Source organism: Scyliorhinus canicula, chromosome 10 (assembly GCF_902713615.1).
Source record: "Scyliorhinus canicula chromosome 10, sScyCan1.1, whole genome shotgun sequence".
Taxonomy (NCBI): Eukaryota; Metazoa; Chordata; class Chondrichthyes; order Carcharhiniformes; family Scyliorhinidae; genus Scyliorhinus; species Scyliorhinus canicula.
In genome coordinates, this window is record NC_052155.1 from 115,574,352 (window position 1) to 115,600,269 (window position 25,918).

The window sequence follows — 25,918 nt, forward strand, 5'->3', positions numbered from 1 at the left end:
GATTCAGAGAGAATGTTCCTAATGGTGGTGGAGTCCAGAAGTAGGGGGTCATAGTTTGAGGATAACTTCTTTTAAGACTGAGGTGAAGAGAAATTTCTTTACCCAGAGAGGGGTGAATCTGCGGAATTCACTACCACACAAAGTAGCTGAGACGAAAACATTGTGTGTTTTAAAGAAGGAATCACATATAGCTCTTGGGGCTAAAAGAATGAAAGGATTATGGGGGGGAAGATGTGATCAGGGTAGTGATTTGATGATCAGCATGATCATGGTGAATAGCGCAGCATGCGAGGGGCCGAATGGCCTACTCCTGATTCTATTTTCTATGTATGTTTCTCTGTAAATACTGAGAAGCTATATCCCCCCTGCTGAAGAATCTAGAACTACAGATCACAAACCCAGAATTAGGGGTCAATCATTTAAGTTTAAGATGAGGAGAAATTTCTTCACTCAGAGGGTTGTGAATCTTTGGAATTCTCTACCTTCAGAAAACTGTGGATGTTCAGTCAATTATTATATTTGATCTGGGAATAGGATGGCAAAGTGAAATTGATGTAGGTGTTTAGCCAAGAGTCTACTGATTAGAGAAAGAAGCTCGATCAACCAAATAGTCAACTTCTGCTCCATATGTTATAACACAACAGAATCCTAAATCCAGTATTACTTGCCAAGGCCTCGCCTATCTTTCTTAGCATATTGTCTATTGATAGATAAAAAAAAGAATTTGATTCCCACTGCTACTATCAACAATTTGCATATTATCCACTTAAAATATATTCCAGATACTCCTGGATTAAAATTCTTAATTTTTAAACAGAGCTGGAACATATAACTTGGAAGTTGACACAGAGATGTGGACACAGAACTGAATTTCTATTCTGAGCTGTGCCATAATGAAGACTTTATTACATCAGTATGTAAATCAATATATATTTATTATCTTTTCTAAGGTGCAGGTAAATATAAAATCCTGACCAGATAGCTCAGTTTGGCAAACATAGTTGTTTCTATTGGGTTATATCAGTTCCATTAGTCACATCTTATTCAATATTGTTTTGTTTTAGCACTGAAACATTAAGCTGACAGTATAACAATTTAAATATCTTCAGCAGTCTGATCTCTTCTTCAGCTTGCGTATTTTTTCTTGTCGAATAGTATCGCATTCTAAACTAGCTATTTCGGTCAGTCGATGAATGAACGAGGCTGATGCACCCTGAAGAGGGTTGTGGTAGCTGTGTACTGAATCAACAAAAATAAATGTAAATAAATTAAGATCACTGTGCAGATTTCTTGAAAAACATTATAATTTGTTGTTTCTCGATATTACATACACAAATTTCAAGTGCTATTTTTATAAGGAAAGAACCACAATCCTATCATTGAAACAAGGTAATCCTGAATAACTCTGTAAGAAAACAGTTTGGTATTTTTCAGAGGCAGCATAGGTTCACCACCAAAGCGTCAGCCAATTAAGGGCAGCCATCCCCCAAGAGTTGCCCGCCCAGTCATAGGGTCTCAGCAGTGCTACTATGAGCAGTGGCTATTGCCGGAATTGCACCTAGAACTCATGGGCACATTGATGGACATGTGCCCTCAAAGTAAGATAAGTGGGTTGGCAATAGTCTGGGCCAGTCAGGTAAAAACCAGAAAGGAGGAGCTTGGTGAGGAAAGCCAGCAATGATGTCTGCCACATGGCTGGTCATTGCTGAATGAGACTCCCCAAAGGACAAAAATATTTCAGAAAATGAGGGTCGCCACTGTACACTCCCCTCCATCCACCCCACAAAGCTACTGAAATGCCAATGTGGTGCACCTGTCAGTTTTGTCACATGGAGATGGACCCATCCGGCACTGGTAAAATGCTAGGAAGGATGTCTGCTACCTTCCCCACCTCGGGCAAGATGGCATACTGACAATAGGGTGACAGACTGTCCAGGCCCTCGCCATTTTGCAGACTTCTCTCAGCCCAACCTAGAGACTAGGTTAAACAGAGTCCTATGATTGAAAAAATAAGAACCTGTTTTATTGTTATTGAATTAATTTGTAACTGAAATAGATTTAAAGGAATGGATAAACATGCTGATAGCATTATGGCAAAACCCATAATAGCATGGGTAATGAGACTCTAGATTCATTTTTGTGGCCGCTGCTGAATTCAGTTGAGGAGCTAGAGAAGTTGTAATTGGCCTCAGTTTCTCCAGATACAATGGGGAAGAACATCAGCCAGGGTTTCCAAGACCGATAACTGTGCAGTAACTCCTGCTGGAAAGTACGTGTCTGGTTAGACTGTATCAACCATAGGTGTTTCAGCCTCCTATGGGTGAATTAATTGCTAGTTGTCTGGGTTCATGCATAAAGAACTGCCATCTTGATAAAGGCTGTTAGGGTTCAAGGAACCAGCATAAGTGATTACGTTCAGAAGGAGAGGGAAGGGAAAAAATATATTTCTATTAAAATTACATATTAAAATCTACTATGGGATACAAATAACAATACACTGATGTGCTATCAGTATAGGAGCTTGATATTTCAAAATTTGTTCCACCTAGTTAAATAAGATTGTTTAAAGAAAGAAAGATTGTTGATAGGAAACCATTCATGGTTTGTGTTCCACTTGTCTCACTTTCCCCAGGACAAGGAGCAGAAGGTAAGAAAACTCCAAAGCATAAAAGATACTCAAAAAGCAACTGTAACAATTCTTTATGGAAAGGAACAATCACTATTGATGATTTTCAACAAGCCTTGGCTGTAAGATTTACTGTCAAAAATATATTTTTCTTTAAATTTTATGTTATGTTTGACCAATTCGTACTGCATGAAGTCTTATGAAGGACTGCCCTGCAGTTCAGACTAACATTTCAGCAGTAAATGGGCTCAGCTAATTATCAACTATGAATATCTTCAATAAGCACATTTTCCAAGCACAATAAAGATTGATGTACTTCTGAATTCTAGAAATAATGATTGCTAATGTTTCTAATTACCATAGGCTCTGTTTTAGTGTGAAGGATAACATTTGTGATGGGAATGCAAGTCAGGCAAGCTGGTCCATTGTATTTTGTGATCAATGTTCTGAATTTGGTATGATATAATTTGAATAGCTAATATAAACTTCCAGCAAATCTTTAGCCTGGCAGTGAGGCAAATGAAGGTTTACACAATCCACTTGGCAGAAGTTCAAATTTAAGAGGACAGTGACATTTAAATATAACCACACATGCATAGACAAATACTTGGTCAGCCTTGTAAAATTTCAAAATATATTATAAAAATACACTTGAAAAGGAAAGATTCACAAAGCTATAGCGGAAGAGTAGATGAATGAGACTAATTAGACTGCTCTTGGTTTAGTTTAGTCCCATTCCTCTGCCCTTTTGCGGCATTATTTTTTAAATTTATGGCAGAGCTGACCAGTTCTTCAACCTCAACTCCAATTACCCACATGATCCACATATCCCTGATTCCTTAGAGTCCAAAGCAAAGCATAGAAGCATAGGAGGGAACTGAAGAAAGGGATTAGGAGAGCTAAGAGAGGGCATGAAAAATCTTTGGCGGGTAGGATCGAGGAAAACCCCAAGGCCTTTTACACATATGTGAGAAATATGAGAATGACTAGAGAGAGGGTAGGTCCGATTAAGGACAGTAGCGGGAGATTGTGTATTGAGTCTGAAGAGATAGGAGAGGTCTTGAACAAGTATTTTTCTTCAGTATTTACAAACGAGAGGGGCCATATTGTTGGAGAGGACAGCGTGAGGCAGACTGATAAGCTTGAGGAGATACTTGTCAGGAAGGAAGATGTGTTGCGCGTTTTGAAAAACTTGAGGATAGATAAGTCCCCCGGGCCTGATGGGATATATCCAAGGATTCTATGGGAAGCAAGAAATGAAATTGCAGAGCCGTTGGCAATGATCTTTTCGTCCTCGCTGTCAACAGGGGTGGTACCAGAGGATTGGAGAGGGGCGAATGTCGTGCCCCTGTTCAAAAAAGGGAATAGGGATAACCCTGGGAATTACAGGCCAGTTAGTCTTACTTCGGTGGTAGGCAAAGTAATGGAAAGGGTACTGAGGGATAGGATTTCTGAGCATCTGGAAAGGCATTGCTTGATTAGGGATAGTCAGCACGGATTTGTGAGGGGTAGGTCTTGCCTTACAAGTCTTATTGAATTCTTTGAGGAGGTGACCAAGCATGTGGATGAAGGTAAAGCAGTGGATGTAGTGTACATGGATTTTAGTAAGGCATTTGATAAGGTTCCCCATGGTAGGCTTATGCAGAAAGTAAGGAGGCATGGGATAGTGGGAAATTTGGCCAGTTGGATAACAAACTGGCTAACCGATAGAAGACAGAGAGTGGTGGTGGATGGCAAATATTCAGCCTGGAGCCCAGTTATCAGTGGCGTACCGCAGGGATCAGTTCTGGGTCCTCTGCTGTTTGTGATTTTCATTAACGACTTGGATGAGGGAGTTGAAGGGTGGGTCAGTAAATTTGCAGATGATACGAAGATTGGTGGAGTTGTGGATAGTGAGGAGGGCTGTTGTCGGCTTCAAAGAGACATAGATAGAATGCAGAGCTGGGCTGAGAAGTGGCAGATGGAGTTTAACCCTGACAAGTGTGAGGTTGTCCATTTTGGAAGGACAAATCTGAATGCGGAATACAGGGTTAATGGTAGGGTTCTTGGCAATGTGGAGGAGCAGAGAGATCTTGGGGTCTATGTTCATAGTTCTTTGAAAGTTGCCACTCAAGTGGATAGAGCTGTGAAGAAGGCCTATGGTGTGCTAGCGTTCATTAGCAGAGGGATTGAATTTAAGAGCCGTGAGGTGATGATGCAGCTGTACAAAACCTTGGTCAGGCCACATTTGGAGTACTGTGTGCAGTTCTGGTCACCTCATTTTAGGAAGGATGTGGAAGCTTTGGAAAAGGTGCAAAGGAGATTTACCAGGATGTTGCCTGGAATGGAGAGTAGGTCATACGAGGAAAGGTTGAGGGTGCTAGGCCTTTTCTCATTAGAACGGAGAAGGATGAGGGGCGACTTGATAGAGGTTTATAAGATGATCAGGGGAATAGATAGAGTAGACAGTCAGAGACTTTTTCCCCGGGTGGAACACACCATTACAAGGGGACATAAATTTAAGATAAATGGTGGAAGATATAGAGGGGATGCCAGAGGTAGGTTCTTTACCCAGAGAGTAGTGGGGGCATGGAATGCACTGCGTGTGGTAGTAGTTGAGTCGGAAAAGTTAGGGACCTTCAAGCGGCTATTGGATAGGTACTTGGATTAGGGTAGAATAATGGAGTGTAGGTTAACTTCTTAAGGGCAGCACGGTAGCATTGTGGATAGCACAATTGCTTCAGAGCTCCAGGGTCCCAAGTTCGATTTCGACTTGGGTCACTAACTGTGTGGAGTCTGCACATCCTCCCCGTGACTGCGTGGGTTTCCTCCGGGTACTCCGGTTTCCTCCCACAGTCCAAAGATGTGCAGGTTGGGTGGATTGGCCATGAAAAATTGTCCAAAATTCTATGATTAACCTAGGACAAAAGTTCGGCGCAACATCGTGGGCCGAAGGGCCTGTTCTGTGCTGTATTTCTCTATCTATCTATCAAAGCAGTTTTACATAACTGTGCGGCTAGATAGCCATTTCAGAGGGCATAATCCATTATGATTTTAAAAAGCAAGTACATAAATATTGAATAATAAAAAAATGTGCGGGAAGGCCAGAAAATGGGATTATTTGGACTTGTTCAAAAATCTGCCAGACACAGGGCATCCAGCCATGACCGTACTGGTGTGACCACCATACAGTTCTTTTGGAGATGAAGCCCCATCTTCACACTGAGGACACCCTTCTGATGGAACCATCAATTCACCAGACACGTGTTTCCGATGTGAATCTAGGCTTTAATCGACTTACTTCAGAGCCAGCCTGTTACCTGTCGATGAACTCGTAGTGACCCAGGCTGACTCTGGACACGGATACTTATACAGCTGCACTAGGGGGAGGAGTCGTGGGCGGAACCAAGGGTGGAGCCCAGTACAAGTTCCTAAGTGCTCCCAGCGCTACTCCCCCTAGTGGTAGGATGGTGCTACTGCGCGTACAATAACAGTGTGAATTAGTATATATACATTCATATATTACATTCACCACATTCACCCCTGCAAAAAAAATCAAGTCCGGCGGTGGTGGTGGTCTAGTCTGTCCGGCGGTCGGATTGTCCGCTGAGACCTGTGGAGCACCGGGGTTGCAGCCTCTTGCGGTGGCTATACGGGTGTAGTGTGTTGGGGTACGATGACGGACTCCAGGGAGGGTTGTATTCGAGCTTCATACTCTCTTGGTTCGACCGGGGGCGCTGGGTGCTGGCCGGCGCGGGTGCGCGGGACTGGTGGAGCGAGCTCGTGGGCCCGGGAGCGCAAGGGGGCGGCAGCATGGGGTGTAGGGTGCGAGATCCTTCTGTGGGGGCAGAGGGGGCACTGGATCCGGCGGGTGCCAGATCCCGGAGGGATACAGTGTCCTGACGGCCGTCAGGGAATTCGACGAATGCGTACTGGGGGTTGGAGTTGAGCAGGCGCACCTTCTCAACAAGCGGATCGGTTTTGTGCCCCCTGAAGTGTTTCCTCAGGAGTACGGGGCCCAGCGTCCTCAGCCATGCCGGAAGTGAGACCCCCGTGGTAGTGCCCCTGGAAAAAATGAAGAGCCTCTCGTGAGGGGTCTGGTTGGTCGCCGTACACAAGAGGGACCTAATAGCGTGGAGCGCGTCTGGGAGGACTTCCTGCCACTGGGAGACTTGGAGCTTTCTAGACCGGAGGGTCAGTAGGACGGTCTTCCAGACCATCGCGTTCTCCCTTTCCACCTGCCCGTTCCCCCTGGGGTTGTAGCTGGTAGTCCTGCTCGAGGCAATGCCCTTTTCGAGCAGGTACTGACACAGCTCGTCGCTCATGAAGGACGAACCCTGGTCGCTGTGTACGTAGCTGCGGAAACCAAACAGGGTGAAGATGCTATGCAGGGCCCTAATGACTGTGTGGGAGGTCATGTCGGGGTACGGGATAGCGAATGGAAAGCGGCAGAACTCGTCTATGACGTTTAAGAAGTAAATGTTCTTGTTAGTTGAGGGGAGTGGCCCTTTGGAATCAATCGCGAGGTGTTCAAAGGGCCTAGAAGCCTTGACCAGATGGGCCCTGTCTGGTCTATAGAAGTGCGGTTTGCACTCCGCACACATCGGGCAGTCCCTGGTGACCGCTTTTACCTCCTCGTTGGAGAAAGGCAGGTTTTGGGCCCTGATGTAGTGGGCGAGCCGGGTGACCCCCGGGTGGCAGAGGTCATTGTGGATACTTTTTAATCGGTCGATCTGCGTGCTGGCGCATGTCCCGCGGGATAGGGCATCCGGAGGCTCGTTGAGCTTCCCGGGTCGATATTTGATATCGTAATTGTAGGTGGAGAGTTCGATCCTCCACCTCAGAATTCTGTCGTTTTAAATTTTGCCCCTTTGCGAGTTGTCGAACATGAAGGCAACCGATCTTTGGTCAGTGATGAGGGTAAACCTCCTACCTGCGAGGTAGTGCCTCCAGTGACGGATAGCCTCCACAATGGCTTGTGCTTCTTTCTCGACTGAAGAGTGTCAGTGTTCTGAAGCGGAGAGGGTACGGGAGAAAAACGCAACTGGTCTCCCTGCCTGATTTAACGTGGCTGCAAGAGCTACCTCTGAGGCGTAGCTCTCTACCTGAAATGGGGTGGATTCATCCACAGCCCGCATGGCCGCTTTGGCGATGTCCTTGCTGCTGTCGAAGGCCTGGCGTGCCTCGGCTGACAGGGGAAATCGTGTGGTCCTAAAGAGTGGGCGGGCTTTGTCCGCATATTGAGGGACCCACTGGGCGTAGTAGGAAAAAAATCCCAAGCACCGTTTGAGGGCCTTGGGACAATGAGGGAGAGGGAGTTCTAAGAGGGGGCGCATACGGTCCGGGTCGGGGCCCAGGACTCCGTTTTCCACGACATAGCCGAGGATGGCTAGTCTGGTTGTGCGGAAAACGCATTTCTCCTTGTTGTACGTGAGGTTCAGTTTCTGTGCTGCCGCGGGTGCTGGTTCTGGCTGCAGAAATGGCAGGCTGGAGCAGCATAGTGGCTGGCTGGGGCAGCATAGTGGCTGGCTGGGGCAGCATGGTGGCTGGGCGGCCGCGTAGCACAGGCCTGGGGAGTCGTTGGTCGGGGGCCCATGATGGGGTCGCAGGGTCCGCGGGGAACGAGTTAAGGCTGCGGAAGGAGACCTCCATTGTGGTCGCAGCTTCCATAGTCGTTTCTAAGTCCTGAGCCCCCTTTTCCAGCAGTCGTTGGCGCACATAGTTAGACCTGAGGCCCACTACAAAAACATTGCGTACCGCCAATTACCTGTGTTCAGCCGCGGTAACCGCTTGGTAATTACAGTCATTGGACAAATTGTTAAGTTCTCTTAGGAATTTGGCGAGTGATTCCGTAGGCCGCTGACGGCGAGTCGTAAACACATGGCGAGGGTAAACTTCATTAATTGGCCTTACATACATTTTTTCGAGAACTGCTAGTGCCGCAGTATATGAACTGGCCGAGTTTAGTTGCTTTGAGATTCTATGGCTCACCCTCGCGTGCAGTAGACTCAGCTTCTGATCCTCTGTAGTTTCGGCTGTGCTTGCTTCGGCCAGGTAGGCCTTGAAGCACCGGATCCAGTGGGAGAAGATTTCTTTAGCCTCTGCATCCTGCGGGTTGAGTTCCAGGCATCCAGGCTTGAGGGCCGATTCCATAATCGATCTTACTGTTCTTAAGTCGATTAAATTGATGGAACCATCAATTCACAAGACACGTGTTTCCGATGAGAATTTAGGCTTTAATCGACTTACTTCAGAGCCAGCCTGTTACCTGTCGATGAACTCGTAGTGACCCAGGCTGACTCTGGACACGGATACTTATACAGCTGCACTAGGGGGAGGAGTCGTGGGCGGAACCAAGGGTGGAGCCCAGTACAAGTTCCTAAGTGCTCCCAGCGCTACTCCCCCTAGTGGTAGGATGGCACTACTGCGCTTACAATAACAGTGTGAATTAGTATATATACATTCATATATTATATTCACCACACCTCCATTGTTTGGCACTCTTTATTGACGTATGTTGGTCCTGTGTTCTCCCTGTTTTCTTCTTGGGGTGTCGCCACTGTTCTGTCACAGATTTACTCAGAGTGTCTGCTCACGATCCAGTATGGCCAGGTTGTGTCTGATCATGTTGGAGTCGGCCTTTCCCCAGTTTAGAGCTTTGATTTTGGGCCCATCCCTGTCCTTTTCCATGGCAATCTTGAATCTAACGGAGTTGTGATCGCAGTCTGCGGGGTGCTCCCCCACTGTTACTTTGGCCACCAGCCTAGCCTCGTTACCTAAAATTAGGTCCCTAGCCGTCCCCTCTCTTGTGGGACCTTCTGCGTGCTGACTTTGGGCACTCTCCTGGAGACACTTTTGAGAATTCCGCTCGCTTTGAGCCTTGCAGACTGTGACTACTCTAGTTAATTTTGGGGAAGTTAATCAGACTGATAGCCCACTTTTGGCCTGAAATATTTTACTGCCTCTTAAAAGGTGAAATCCGTTTTCTTTTGACAGGTTGTTGTTACCTTTTCACTTTAATGGTATTTCTTACCTGAGAATGCATGGCGGTGGCAGCAGACTGAAGCTAAAAGCAGGGGCATGCCCCATCAGTGAAATTCAAACCCCCACCAATCCATTGCAGACTGCCAAAAGACCCAGCTAATCACAGTCCTCCTGGCTGTTCTTTTCCAGTTTAAGATTTGAATTTAATTGAGTGGCGTAGAATCGGATCCAGCTGTCATTTAGAAGTACAAATGATGTGACTGAATTTCTTAAAACAACACTTAAAAATATGATATGCTTTGTTTTGTCACTGGGAGGTTGATGCTGATTGCAGCAGATTCCTGGCCATTCCACGAAGGTTCACAGTCCTAGCTGGGAGGCTGGTGGGTCAGTAAAATGCCTTGGTGCCATATTGGGATGGCTTCCTGATGCAGTCACATCACTGGGAAAATTTCCCAATGGTGGAAATGGCAGCTTCATGGCTCCCCACTGATTGAGGGTGGGCGGCAAATTGCATAAGTAGGAAGTCAATTAAGGGCCATTTTCCCAGGTTGCTACATGGCGACGCTGCCAGTTTCATGGCAGAGTTGGAGGTTCCATGGCCAAGGAAGTGTCTGTCAGCGACAAAGGTTGGCCCGAATGCTGCCACTGGAGGGTACGTGTGGGAACCTGCCTAATACACCCCAATTAAATTTTTAAAAATTCTGCCATCCCCTTGAGGGTGCGTCAAAATGGAGACATCCTTGTGTTCTCCTTACTGCCCCATATTTTTCAGTGGGGCTGTTGAGGCTGCAAAACCGCCAGCCATCTGATTGGGCCAGTAGTGTAGAAGGTTTACCTGCCTTCCTTAATCAGCCACGATGCTAGCCTGCCATTCATTAATTGGGAGGCCCATTTCTTTCTCACTTACCAGCGCCTCCGCCCCCTCTTCCCCACCCCCCACACCTCCGGCTATCCTGCAATGTGTTCACGCCATCCAATATCTTGATAATGAGACTTTGGGTGCGATTCAGCCACCACTGTGCACGGTGAATCCTGTGAGAGCCCCAAATTGGGTTCCGTGCAGGGCCGATCATTTAAAAACCTGGGTGCCGCTTTCACACAGCTCCAGGAACCAATGGCTGCACCTGCGGGACCTCAACATAGTGCCATTTAGCACTGGTTTCCACAAATGGGACCAAGCAATATGGTACCTTGGGGGTTCAGGCAGGCCATTAGACAGCCCCCCAGGTGGTTGGGGGTCAGGACAGGATAGAACCCTGGCACCCAGGTACCTTGGTACTGCCAGTGCCAGAGTAACAGGTTAGCAGCCCATTTAGAAGAAAGGGCTCAAGCCTGGTTGGCCTTGCCCATTGGAGGCAGTGTGAGGGGGTATTCCAGCGGCCATGAGAACGTTGTTGGGTTGGGGTGGGGAGGGAAGTGAAAGGGGGGGGGGGGGGGGGGGGGGGCGCTGGACAAATCAGGGCTGCTGGTCAAAATGGTGCCCTAATCTCCGAGGAGCCGTTCCTGCCAGTGCGGGAAATCTACTAATGTGAGGCCCTGACAGGGAAAAATTCTCCAAGGCCCAAAAAAACTGGCAAAGTAATGAATCTCGGTGGAGCAGCTGCCGAGAAACACCCTGTCAAACGCGCCTGAAAGCGGGTTTTGATTTATGCCTGCTAAATAACGCCCTTTGTTTTTGTTGTCAAAATCCTATATTTAGTATGTTTTTATTTTGAAATATAAATTGATGAAGGGCATGAAATGAAGAAAAAAATATAATTGAGGAAGTAATCATAAGGTAAAAGGATATAATTTATTTATAACAGACAAAATAATTCTCTAGTGGCATAGTTATTAGTGGCATCAACCAGTATAATATGAATGATACAGAGGAGAAGTTCTGATTCAATCCTCAGAATGTTAACTGATTGCTACCTAGTGATCCTATGAAGTTCTGATTCAATCCTCAGAATGTTATATGATTGCTACCTAGTGATCCTCGAGAGGCTGAGTTAACCACGCCTCCTTGCCGAGGTATAAATAGTCAAACGCCCGGCGGTCGTCCATTTAGCAGGGCTAAGTTCTAGTTTATTAAAGCCTAACTTTTGTAAAGCAACTCTTCTCTCGTGCAATTGATGGCTCATCACTTGGGTTAGAAGAAGATCATACTATATTGCTAAGTTGTTTGCTGAGCTAGCTGTACAGACTCACTCATGAAAAATGGCCACGAATAAAAATAGAACATTTAAACATTACAATACATAAAGAAGTCATTTGGCTCATTATGGCTGTGCCAACCAAGCAAACTGCTGTCCAACTTCATCCCAATTTTCAGTGCTTGATCCGTAACCCTGTAGGTTATGACATTTGAAGCCTATATCAAAGTATTTCTAAAATGTGGTGCCTGGGATCAAATTCCACCACAGCAGATGGTAGAATTTGAATTCAATCAATAGGCATCTGGAATTAAAAGTCTAATGATGACCATGATAACTTTGTCGATTGCTGTAAAAAATCATCTGGTTCACTTATATGTCCCTTTAGGAAGGAGATCTGCCGCCCTTATTGGTCCGGCATACATGTGACTCCAGGCCCACAGCAATGTGGATAACTGGCCTTGTAAATGGCTACTCAGTTGTGTCAAGTTGCTTGAAAATCAATAAGGAATGAAACCAGATGGACCACCAAGCATCAATTATGGCACTAGAAATGACAATGGCAAACTGAGCCCTTAAAATCTGAGGGCTTGTGCCAGAATTGGGAGAGCTGTACCGCAGACTAGTCAAGCAACAGACTGACATTGTTGCGGTGATATGCCTGTGCACAGTTTTGTAGATAGTTAATGAAGTGACCTCCAACCAGTTGATGGCGTCAGACATCCTTCACGTGGCTTGAGATACCCGTCAGTTGGTAGCTGGTTAGACCAGAGGATAGTCACACTTCGAGTAAGTCCGGTAAAATTCACTGAATTCATAGGGTAGTTATTGCCTGTATAGTTATCTGTTAGTTATCATTCCACGTGTTTGTCAATAAATCATCTTTCTAGTTAAACAACTAGATATTCTGTGTATCTCATTACAACGGCCGTATCACAGAACACAACAGGATGCCAGGAGTGCAGAACATTTAAAGATAACAACAGAGAAGATGGAGCGAAATAGGCCGAAGAAAGGAAAGAGAAGATTCTCCAGCCGGCCTGGTGGACTACAGCTATCTGCAACTCAGTGCAACAAACGACGATGAAGTTTGAGATGGAAGGTTTAAAGGCACCCCACCGGCTTCAAGTCTCGGGTAATGTTGATGAAAATTGGTGCGTTTTCAAGCAACAATTTAGACTCTATGTTTCAGCCCTTGGCATGCAGGCACAGCCTGATGAGAGGTGGATTGCGTTGCTGCTCACGGTAGCAGATCCTCAAGCAATAGACATATACAATACATTCACTTTTGATAGCGAAGAGAAAAGCAAGAGTTATGATGAGGTGATAAAGTGCTTCGATCGGCATTGCTCTCCGAAGAAAAACAAAACATTTGAACGCTACATATTTCGTACATGTACCCAAAAACCAGGTGAATCTTTTGTAACTGACTTGAGTAACCTAAAGTAATCGATGATCAGAAGGTGATGGGAGATCAGAGCGGTAGGTACTTGATGGTAACGGGTGCGCTGGAGAGGAGGTTGGTGGCATTGGTTAGCGTATATGTCCCCAATTGGGATGATGCGGGTTCATGAAAAAAAAGCTGGCTGCCATTCTGAATCTGGATACCCATGAGTTGATTTTGGGGGGGAATTGGAACACAGGGCTAGAACGGAGGGTGGACAGGTCCCAGCCGTGCTCGCTGACCCCGTCGGGGGGGGGGGGGGGGGGGGGGGGGGGGGGGGGGGGGGGGGCGATTGTGTTGATGTTGGATGGGCTTATGAGGAGATTGGGGGGGGTTGACTGTGGAGGTTTGTACTCCTGAGGGATTGGGAGTATTTGTTCTTTCCCCGGTGAACAAGGTGTTCTCGAGGATTAACATTTTGTGGTGGGGAAGGCCCTGTTAGCTAGGGTTAACAGATCAGAGTATTGGACGGACGTGGTCCTGGAGAAGGGGTTTGCTCAGAAGCCGGGGTGGAGACTGAATGTGGGGTTATTGGCAGACCAGAATTTCTGTGATAGGGTGGGGAAGGGGATTGAGAGGTAGGATGGGGAAGGTGATTGAGGGGTATGTGGGGTTTAACTGTAATGAGGGGGTCTGGCAGTCAGCGGTTTGGGAGGCTCTGAAGGCAGTGGTGAGGGGGTGGTCATTCCATTTAAGGCTAAGGTGGCGGGGAAGGAACGCCAGCGCTTGATAGAAGAGACCTTGGAACTGGACGGGAGGTATGTGGCGGAGCCACATACTTGGAACTCCTGGTGACGAGGAAGGAGTTGCAGACAAGGATTTATCTGCTGTCCACGAGAAAAGCGATGCGTCGGCTGAGAAGGGTGAAGGAGGCTGTCTATGAGTATGGGGAGAAGGCGGGTCATATGTTGGCAAGTCAGTTCCACAGGCAACCTGCAGCAAGGGAGATAATTTGGGTTCGGTATAGGGCGGGCAAACCCCAGAGTAGATTAATAAGGTTTTTGAGGAGTTTTATAGGGACTTGTATAAGTCAGAATCACCAGAGGATGAGTGGGAGATGAGGGAATGTTTGGGGAGGTTAGAGTGCCCGAAGGAGGGTGAAATGGAGAAGTCTGTGGGGGTAGAAGAGGTGAAGGTGGCAATTGAGAATATGCAGATGGCGAAGGTGGAGGGCTGGAGAGGTTCCTGATGGGATTTGACAAGAAATTTAAGGATAAGCTGGCGCCGTTACTGGTGGAAATGTTCGAGGTCGCAATGGTTGGGCGGGGAGGGGTGTGTTTCTGAACACAATGGGACAGACCTTCATCTCATTGCTGCTAAAAAAAAAATGATAAGGTCTCGGCGGAGTGTGGGTCGTACAGGCCCATATCTCTACTGAATGTAGACACCAAGATATTGGCAAAGGTGTTGCCATTAAGGTTGGAGGTATGCCTTCCGAGGATGATTGGGGAGGATCAGTTGGAGGTAGTGGTTGGATAGGATGCGAAGAAGGTGTTTGATCGGGTGGACTGGAATTATCTGGTTGTGGTGTTAGAGAAGTTTGGGATCGGGCCTAGGTTTGTGGCATGGGTGACGTTGCTGAATAAGGAGCTGATGGTAAACATACACACAATCAATATGAATTCAGTCTTTTTCGTTGGAACAAGGCCTTGGCCATTGCGCTGAAGAGCTTGGAGTTGTGGAAAGGGATAGTGGGAGGAGGGGTGGAGCATAGGGCATCCTTGTACATGGATGATTTGTTGCTATAGATTTTGGAGCCGAGCTCCTCGGTGGGGAACATAATGAGTATGCTTCAAAGATTTGGGGCGTTTTCGGTGTACAGGCTGAACTTGGGGAAAAGTGAGTATTTTGTGGTTTCTGCTCCAGGGATGGGGGTCGGGGTAGGGGATTTGCCATTCCATGTTGCAACGTCTCATTTTAGGTATCTGGGGTTGCAGGTGGCTCGGGACTGGGCAGGTCTTTGGAAGTTAAATTTTTCAAGTTTAGTGGGGAGGGTGGAGGCAATTTGTTGAGGTGGGATAATCTTCCGCTGTCACTGGCGGCCCGGGTGCAGGCAGTGAAGATGAACATTTTACCGCGATTTTTGTTTTTATTTCTGTGCTAGCCGGCCTTTTTGACTAAGGCGTTTTTCAAGGGGGTGGACAGGTTGATTTCTTCGTTGTTCTGGGCGGGGAAAGTGGTCAGGATAAGGAAGGTGGTACTACGGCAGTCGGGGGAGCGAAACAAAAAAGATGCGGGGTTGGAAGAGGGAGGTGGAGGCCTGGGTAATGATGGAGCGGGTTCATGTAGGGGGTCAGGGTTGCGGCCGCTGGCAACCGTGCTGCTCCCATTGGCTCCAGGGAAGTATTCAGGAAGTCCAGTGGTGGTGATGGCCATGCTGAAGATTTGGAGGCAGTTCCGGCAGCACTTTGTTGGGAGCGGGTTTGAGGGTGATGCTGTTCAGGGGGAATCACAGATTTGAGCCGGGGATGATGGATGCGAGATTTCGAGGATGGGCGGAAAGGGGTATTAGGGAGATTAAGGAACTGTTTGTGGGAGGGTGGTTTGCGAGCTGGGAGGAGTTGAAAAATATTACACCATCTACATATCACATACATCAAGCTTAGGACACAGATTTGACCCTTCTATACCCTTGCTGTGCTAAAAATGCAAGAGCAAGGAAGACTAAATACATTGTGTGTGGTCCAGTGTCAAAATTAAATCTGACTGGTATGGTGAACTTAAGAGCTTGAGATAAGATATTCGTTACAGCCTTAGAATTTGATCCTATATTCCTAATTATCTTGAAAGGCATCTCAATGGAGTTCCTAATTGCATACTTTGTTCTAAATCGGATGTATTCTGAAAAGTATGGGATCCTTATCCTGACTTGTTCCTGCAAGATTTTTGATTAGTTTTTTGGCACCGCTTTGAACTCGCTACACGTTGTGTGCACCATGTGGGGCTGGTTTAGCTCACAGGGCTAATCGCTGGCTTACCAAGCAGGCCAGCAGCACGGTTCGATTCCCGTACCAGCCTCCCCGGACAGGCGCTGGAATGTGGCGACTAGGGGCTTTTCACAGTAACTTCATTGAAGCCTACTCGTGACAATAAGCGATTTTCATTTTCATGTTACATGTTTTAATGGCTTTATCCGCTTCTTCCCATTTTCTTGCTTATTCATTCATTAGTTTTTCTTGTATAAACAGAAGCACCGAGTTTAACGACTAAACTCAATCAATTGTGTTTGTGTTTGCCTGTCTTTTTCTGTATTCATGTATGGAGGAGGATTTATGCTGTACTGTAGCAATTTTGAGTGTCTGTTACATTATTTGTAAAAATGGAAAAACTCTAATAAAAATACATATATAAAAGAAATATTCAGGGTGGGCTCCTCGTCGTATTTGGACTGAAAAGTGGGAATTTGCTATTTGAGGGTTAAGTAGGAAATCGTGAGCTGTACGATTTAAAGGGCCGGGCATTTTCATGATAATTTGTATTGCAGAGTAAGGAAAGCTTTCTGTCAGTAGCATAAAGGGTGGTTCTGCATAGAGGGCCGCAAAGGTTTAATGACACCCTCAGATCGTGTTGCAGAAACAAGCATTCTTTGTCACACCATGAGATTCAGTAGGACTCAATTGTGAATGTACATCCCATAATGGATGTGATCAAAGGTATGCATTAAGCATACAATTGAAAATTAAGGAACACACTGAATTGAAGGCTGAGGTTGTAAAGAGCACTGCAAAACTTTCTTGGCATTGTTGGCAACAATTCCAATTTTTATACCTCAAATTATGCCACTGTATTGTAAAAACATTCTGATAATTGTGCATAATGATTATGAAATATTGTACATCTATTGACTCTTCCAATTAAAAACTTCTCAAACAGCAGCAACACACTAAATGTTGAAACATCTATTTTTGTTAAGTTTGGAAAGTCTGTTGATAAATTACAGAAAAATTGAATGGTACCAAATCATTCTGTTCCTTACATAAATTGCTTTATAACACGATAATAGAATACTTACATTTTTGACTAGATGGAATTGATAATGAAGAACAGAGTCCATTATGTGTCTTCAAGCTGAGTGAAATAAAATTAGTATTTAATTTCGAGATTTTGTTTAATCAACTCATGCAGGTAGAATATCATTGAACATCAAGGTTACCTTAGCAAGCAAAGTAAACAAACTTTTCAATGGGCAGCAGTGTTTAGAAAAGTTCTACGATTTCTTGCTTATAAATAGTTGAATAATTACAAGGTGATTTTTATAATCCAATAATAACAGGCTTGTTTCTAATAGATCTATATGGGATTTTAAAATTAATTTGAACTCGACGTAAAAAGATTAAATAGATAGTATGGAGTGGATCGATAATGAACTTGTCATATGCTTGCTGAATGATATTTGCGCCTCACTATTTCTTCACATTAGCTTGTCATTTCACCCGTGGCAAAGGCTGCCGATTAGATGAGGTGCTTCTTAAGGCCATATAAAAGCTTCTGAAATTTTGGCAGAAGATCAACTTCCTCAACCAGACTTTTCCAAACCAGGATGAGGAAGAAAGAATGATAAGTTTATGGGGGGGGGGGGGGGGGGGGCATATTAACTGGAGTGATGATAGCCATGTATAACAAATATGTGCTGGCTTTGTGCCCACACCACAGATGTCTGAAATCAGACAGCTTCTGGCCCCATACTTTAGCGAAGGTAAACCTTTTGAAGGTTCTACTTCAGGCTGTATGGGAAAGGAGGGATGTCCTCTTTATCAGACCTAGGGGGCCAAATGGAGGTAGCAGCGCAGGTCAGCAGCCACAGGGCCCACAGCAGAACCTGATCTTGTGCCCCAGAGGATGCATGATATGCTGCATTGAGTGTCACGTCAACTCATTGCAGTCATATTCATAGGTGCATGAAGTACTGCAAGTTTGCGACTGCAGGTGCATCATGTGGGCTAAATGAGTAAGTTAGTTATTCTTTGAATGTTCCACAACATTGTTAGCGAGTAGTACACCTGTGTTTAAAATACATCCAGCATCAGAAAGAGCACCCTACCGAGGCCCAATTCCCCACTCTATCCCCGGTACCCTTCTAACGTTTGGACACTTAAGGGGCAATTTTATCATGGCCAAACCGCCTAAGGTGTACAGCTTTGGAATGTGGAAGGGAACCAGAGCACCCAGAGGAAACCCACTCAAACACGGGGAGAACATACAAACTCCACACAGTCACCCAAGGTCGGAATTAAACCTGGGTCCCTTGCACTGTGAGGCATCAGTGCTGACCACTGTGCCACCGTACTGTTGGAAACCTAGTAGGTTAGGCATCATCCGTGGAGAGAAACAGATTTAATGTTTCAATTGCATCAGAACTAAGCAAAATTTGAAATGTAATAGGTTTTGAGCAAAGGGCAGGGTAGACAAGGATAAAAGCAAAACTTTAATCATAAGAACTAGGAGAAGGAGTAGACCATCTGGCCCTTCGAGCCTGCTCTGCCATTCAATGAGATCATGGCTGATCTTTTGTGGACTCAGCTCCACTTTCCGGCCCAAACACCATAACACTTAATCCCTTTATTCTTCAAAAAACTATAATTTATCTTAAAAACATTTAATGAAGGAGCCTCAACTGCTTCACTGGGCAAGGAATTCCATAGATTCACAACCCTTTGGGTGAAATGTTCCTCCTCAACTCAGTCCTAAATCTACTTCCCCTTATTTTGAGGCTATGCCCCCTAGTTCTGCTTTCACCCGGCAGTGGAAACAAACTGCCCGCATCTATCCTATCTATTTTCTTCATAATTTTATATGTTTCTATAAGATCCCTCTGCATCCTTCTAAATTCCGAGTACAGTACCAGTCTACTCAACCTTTCCTCGTAATCGAACCCCTTCAGCTCTGGGATTAACCTAGTGAATCTCCTCTGCACACCCTCCAGCGCCAGTACGTCCTTTCTCAGGTAAGGAGATCAAAATTGAACACAGTACTCCAGGTGTGGCCTCGCTAACACCTTGTACAATTGCAGCATAACCTCCCTAGTCTTAAACTCCATCCCTCTTGCAATGAAGGACAGGGTAGAGAAATTCCAATTAACCAGATGATCCAGTAAAAAGGCAGGGCTGCTAGGAGCCTGTATCATCTAGGCCTCTGTGTATCTGCGAATGAATTGCAGTGATCCATTTAGCCAGCATATTCCTTGTAAATTAGCCTCCATCTCTAGCCCCAAAGCAAGTGTTAAGCCCTGTGCTTGAATTCTGTCTAGAGTTGGCATCTTAACCCCACTGCTTCAAGGTGAAGGACATCTTGGAGCAGTGTTTTACAAACTTTTTTTTCCCAGGACCTGTTTTTGCCAGCCGGCCGACCTTCAGGATCCATGCCATGTTTGCGAACCTTTATTGCAAATGGGGAGCTTCCTTGGTTCTCACGATCTTACTTCAATCAGGTTGACATGAGGAGAGGGCAATGCACATGTCAGGGTGCAAACTTCAGTTCCTTTGTGCCATCTTTATCTTCGTGTGAATGGAAAATCCAACCTCACACATGTAGTTTGTTGTGAAAGGCAATTGCAACAAAATGCTTGTTTTATTCAGCACTGGATTCTTGGGAGATGCTACTCCAGAATGTTGATGGCTTCATGCACTTTTGGCATGTCTTTACGTGCTGCCACAGGTCAGGTATAGCAACTTTTCATTTGGAGTCAGCTGTAAATTAATAACGGTTTTGAGGTCTCAACGTCAAAAGGAAATTTTCACCCACCACTTCTCTTTCAAAATTTGCAACTTGTCTTCAAATTTTCAAGTACTTCCCTGCATATAACACTCACAGGCATTGTATCCTTATTTGCATTGGCACAAATGACAAAACCATACCTCAAGAAAGCATCTTTAAACTGCTTTGTTCCCAAGTTAAGTTTCTTCTTTGCACGCTGTTCACTAGAGGCCCTGGAGCACTGTACAAAACTAACACTAGCACGGCTCTGCCCTGCCATGGAATCTCCTGTGCAGCACTCTCGAGCAGATTCAAATGTGAGATCCTGGCTAGCAGGTACACTGCCGACTTGTGCCGCTGCCCATATCTTCCTTGTAGCAAAATGATCCATCTTCACTGTCCTTTTGCCTTGTTTGCGAGCAGATAGAAAATGGAAGAAGCTCTCCTCTGGGTTATTACACTCTCCTCCATGGTTTAACAAGAACAAAGAACAAAGAAAAGTACAGCACAGGAACAGGCCCTTCAGCCCTCCAAGCCCATGCCGACCATACTGCCTGACTAAACTAAAATCTTCTACACTTCCTGGGTCCGTATCCCTCTATTCCCATCCTATTCATGTATTTATCATGGATTTGGCGGCAAAAGCAGTTACATACAGGGCACTAAACGTCCACTGTACATGCAAGGCACGTGACCTGCTCGCTGCTGCCACTTATGGTTGTAAGACTGCCCACAACCTCATTTATTCTCATTGAAAAGCCGGTAGTGGCTGCCATTCTAAATTTAAATGTGCTAGCGGCTGTTGAGGACTTCTTCCGTGATTGGGACAACCGCGGGAAAGTCACAACTGTTCTCTCCGTGACCCTCCTGACACCTGACCGTGACCGACCCGTACTTTGAAAAACCCTGTCCTGGAGGACCACAGATGAGTGTTCCTCCCATTCCTGATGGAGTAGTGCATGAAGACATTGCACATTAACTGGAATGAGATGATAGCCATGTATGAGAATCGTCCCTCAGACACTGTTCAGCTTGCCTACATACAGTCTTCATACAAAGATGGTTTGGCGTCATAGAAAGGCTTACCACATATGCCCTTGTCAGCCATGACCATTCACCTTCTTGGATGGAGGTTTGGAATAGCGACTTTGCTCCTGTCCACCACCTGTGCTTCTTGGAGCATCCACCTCCCTCTGGTATGCATTGGCTTCATCCAGAAACAGATGCCAATCGGCAAACCATGTATGCCAGCTTCAGACCTTGATGAGTTCTTTTTGGTTTATCGGGCTTAAAACCTCAAGAGTAGAACTCAGCCGAGTCTGGTCTTCACAAAGTTGTCTAGTAAATAATAGAGTGCCCTGTTGCTCAGCCCAAAAACGAGGCACTAACTCAATTCAACCGAAAAATGATCCCTCCCATATCAAATGCTTAAAAGGTGTTACAAACTGCACAGCAACATTAAGAACTTCAGCAGGTTGTATGAGGTTTGCCAACAAATCAAGCACCTTTGGCCCTCCCCGTTACCCACCATGTTCTTCCCATCCTCCTACACTTGTCATTCCTCTCCATCCTGTAATCCTTCAACATCCTGCTCATTACCCTGGATGCTATTATAATTTATGTGGACATTCCTGCACTCCCCATTGTTTCCAGGTGGCAGGGGACCCTCAGGGGATGCCTCTGCTCACACCCCGTCCCATGGAGAAGCCCTGGGGCCATCGGGCATACGAGGGAGGAGGAGGTGGTGACAGGGCCCGTGCCGGTGTCTCCTGCTGGGGAGGTGCCGGAACACCGCAGCACCTTGGACTTGCCCCCCATCCCGTCCCGTCCTCCCTGTCCCTGGCCCATCTAGTGGGCAGAACAAGGTGGTACCATGCCGCCTGCCGCCTGGGTCACTCGAGGAGCAGCCGGGCCTCACCGCAGGAAGGGAGTCACAGTAGACCCCCTACACTCCTGTTGTGCCATCTGGAGAACCATATAGACGTAGCATTAGAGCACGTGGGCCATAAAGGTAGACATCAGTTAAGTTGGCATGGGTGCAGGGCACAGTTTAATCATAGGGGCTCGGGCACAGATCTGAAAATGAAAAAATGAAAATAGCTTATTGTCACAAGTAGGCTTCAAATGAAGTTACTGTGAAAAGCCCCTAGTCGCCACATTCCGGCGTCTGTTTGGGGAGGCTGGTACGGGAATATTTGTTCACAATAAACACCTGTTACCACTGTTATAGCCTGCCTCAGTGCTTTGTCTGATGGGTCTGAGATATAGTCTGGTCTGAGCTGGCCTGTGAGGTGGGGAGGAAATGTGCAGACCATGTGGGTGGACCGTGCTCCCCACTCTTCTCCCCTCCAGCCCTGGCGCCCGTCCATGATGCTGGTACTGTTGGCAGACACTACCCTCACTGGGGGCTGCTGTGTCTGTTGCCCTGGGTGGTCCGCTGGTGGGTGGCAGCTGGTTGGGTGAGGAGTTTGGCTGTGGTGGGGTGGGGGCTCCCATTCTACCGGTGTCACTGTGGTGAACCAGGGTCCACTGTGGATCGTCGGTGGGTGTGCAGCAAGATGCCTGGGCGCCGCCCCAGTCATGTGGGGGTGGTCAGGGAAGCAGCCCGCGGTCACTCCTCTCCGCGTCTTACCTCCTGTCTCTCTCAACAGCCACCACGCAAGGTTCATGATTTTTAAAAAAAAATAATTTTATTGAAATTTTTACAAAATATAAACATCTCAACTCTATTAACAAAACAACCGCGGTAACACCCCAAGAACAATACCCACCCAACTTCAAAAGCTACTACAAACAAAAGAAGAAACAAAACGAAAGAACACCCGAACAACAAAAGGGAAAGAGATAACACCCGCCACATCCCACAAACCCATGTACACAGTTCTCCCTCCCACCGATCCAAACTCCAAACCCCCCCTCCCTCCCCCCCCCCCCCACCCCTCCCCCCCCCCCCCCCCCCCCCCCCCCCGGATTGCTGCTGCTGCCGGCCTATTTCCCTACCGTTCCGCCAGGAAGTCCAGGAAAGGCTGCCACCCGCCTAAAGAACCCTTGTACTGATCCCCTCAGGGCAAATTTCACCTTCTCCAATTTAATGAACCCCACCAGATCATTGATCCTGGCCTCCACGCTTGGGGCCTCGCATCCTTCCATTGGAGCAAGATCCTCCGCCGGGCTACTAGGGACGCAAAGGCCAGAACACCGGCCTCTTTCACCTCCTGCACTCCCGGCTCCACTGCAACCCCAACAATTGCGAGTCCCCAGCCTGGCTTGACCCTGGATCCCACCACCCTCGACACCGTCCTTGCTACCCCCTTCCAAAACTCCCCCAGCGCTGGGCACGCCCAAAAGATATGGGCGTGGTTCTCTGGGCTCCCTGAGCACCTAGCACACCTGTGCTCGCCCCCGAAAAACCTACTCATCCTCGTCCCAGTCATGTGGGCCCTATGCAGTACCTTGAACTGTGTGAGGCTAAGCCTCGCACAGGAAGAGGAGGAATTCACTCTCTCCAGGACATCCGCCCACGTCCCCTTCTCAATCTCCTCACCCAGCTCCTCTTCCCATTTACCCTTCAGTTCCTCCACCGAGGCCTCGTCTACTCCCTGCATTACCTGGTATATGTCCGAAATCCTCCCTCCTCCAACCCACACCCCCGAGAGCAACCAATCCCGCACCCCTCGTGGGGGCAGCAAGGGGAACCCCTCCACCTGCTGCCTGGCAAACACCCTCAACTGCATGTACCTAAACATGTTCCCCGGGGGGAGCCCAAACTTCCCCTCTAACTCCCCCAAGCTCACGAACCTCCCCTCCACAAACAGGTCCCTCAACCTCCTAACCCCTGCCCTGTGCCAGCCCAGAAATCCACCATCAATGCTCCCTGGGACAAACCGATGGTGCCCCCGTATCGGGGCCTCCATCGAGCCCCCACTTCTCCCCTATGTCGTCTCCATTGCCCCCAGATTTTGAGGGTAGCCGCCACCACCGGGCTCGTGGTATACCTCGTTGGAGGGAGCGGCAGTGGCGCCGTTACCAGCGCCTCCAGGCTCGTGCCCACACAGGGCGCCACCTCCATCCTCTTCCATGCTGCCCCTTCCCCGTCCATTACCCACATACGCACCATCGCTGCGTTGGCAGCCCAATAGTACCCACAGAGGTTGGGCAACGGCAGCCCCCCCCCCCCTATCCCTGCCCTGTTCCAGGAACACCCTTCTCACCCTCGGAGTCCCATGCGCCCACACAAATCCCGTAATACTCCTGTTGACCCTCCTAAAAAAAGGCCTTCGGGATAAGGATGGGGAGGCACTGGAACAGGAACAAAAACCTCGGAGCACCGTCATCTTAACGGACTGCACCCTCCCCGCCAGTGACAGCGGTAACATATCCCACCTCTTAAACTCCTCCTCCATCTGCTCCACCAACCTTGTGAGGTTGAGCTTGTGCAGGGCCCCCAACTCCCAGCCAACTGGACCCCTAGGTACCTGAAGCTCTTCCCTGCCTGCTTCAGTGGGAGCCTACCAATCCCCTCCTCTTGATCCCCCGGATGCACCACAAACAACTCACTCTTGCCCAGGTTCAACTTATACCCAGAGAAACCCCCGAATTCACTAAGAATCCTCATCACCTCCGGCATCCCCCCCACCGGGTCCGCCACATACAGCAACAGGTCGTCCACATACAGCGACACTCGATGCTCCTCCCCACCCCGCACCAGGCCCCTCCAGTTCCCTGACTCCCTCAATGCCATGGCCAGGGGCTCAATCGCCAACCGCGAAGAGCAAGGGGGACAGGGGGCACCCCTGTCTCGTCCCCCGGTATAGCCGAAAGTACTCCGACCTCCTCCTATTTGTGGCTACACACGCCATCGGGGCCTCGTAGAGCAGCCTCACCCACCGGATAACCCCTCCCCAAACCCAAACCTCTCCAGCACCTCCCACAAATACTCCCACTCAACCCTATCAAAGGCCTTCTCCGCATCCAATGCCACCACTATCTCCGCCTCCCCTTCCATGGCCGGCATCATAATGACATTGAGGAGCCTTCGCACATTCGCATTCAACTGCCTTCCCTTTACAAACCCCGTCTGGTCCTCATGAATGACCTCGGGCACGCAATCCTCTATTCTAGGGGCCAGGATCTTTGCTAGCAGCTTAGCGTCGGCGTTTTAGCAGCGAAATTGGCATATATGACCCGCACTGCAGAGGGTCCTTGTCCCGCTTCAGGATCAAGGAAATCAGCGCCCGTGACATAGTTGGGGGCAAAGCCCCCCCCCTCCCTACCTCATTAAAGGTCCCGGACCAATAGGGGGCCCCAACAGGTCCAAATACCTTTTATAAAATTCCGCCGGAAACCCGTCCGGCCCACGGCGCCTTTCCCGACTGCATGCTCCCTATCCCTTTGACCACCTCCTCCAGTTCGATCGGCGCCCCCAGTCCCTCAACCTGCTCCTCCTCCACCCTCGGGAATCGCAGCTTGTCCAAGAAGCGCCCCATTCCACCCCCCTCCACCGGGGGTTCCGACCGGTACAGTTCCCCATAGAAGTCTCTAAAGACCCCATTAACATCTACCCCCCTCCGCACCACCTTCCCAGCTCTATCCGTCACTCCCCCAATCTCCCTGACCGCGTCCCGCTTTCGGAGCTGGTGTGCCAGCATCCTGCTTGCCTTCTCCCCATACTCATGCACCGCCCCATGAGCTTCCGCCTTTCTGGTAGTCAATAGGTCGAATCTGGCCTGAAGGCTACGCCTCTCCCCCAGCAATCCCTCCTCTGGAGCCTCCGCATATCTCCTATCCACCCGCACCATCTCCCCTATCTCTCCCTCTCCCTCTGCTCCCCCCCTCCCTGTGGGTTCGGATGGAGATCAATTCCCCCCTCATCGCCGCCTTCAATGTCTCCCAGACCGTCCCTACTCAGACCTCCCCGTTGTCATTGGCCTCAAGGTACCTCTCGATACACCCCCGAACCCTCTCGGCCACCTCCTCATCTGCCAGCAGCCCCACCTCCAAGCACCAGAGCGGACGTTGGTCCCTCTCTTCCCCCAGCCCGAGGTCCACCCAGTG

General features: G+C 47.9%; 1 protein-coding gene across 3 annotated transcripts in view; it reads right to left on the reverse strand.

The window, feature by feature from the left end:
- Window positions 1-916: 916 nt before the first annotated feature.
- Window positions 917-25,918, reverse strand: part of LOC119972615 — a 296,819-nt gene continuing 271,817 nt past the window's right edge. For all 3 annotated transcript variants that reach the window (XM_038809605.1, XM_038809608.1, XM_038809606.1), the window contains 2 exons: window positions 17,184-17,239; window positions 917-1,239 (listed from right to left, as the gene is read on the reverse strand). Coding sequence is in view for 2 of the 3 variants with exons in the window: in XM_038809608.1 (XP_038665536.1) it covers window positions 17,235-17,239 (5 nt within the window). In the remaining variant the exon portion in view is untranslated. The remainder of the gene's footprint in view (window positions 1,240-17,183; window positions 17,240-25,918) is intronic.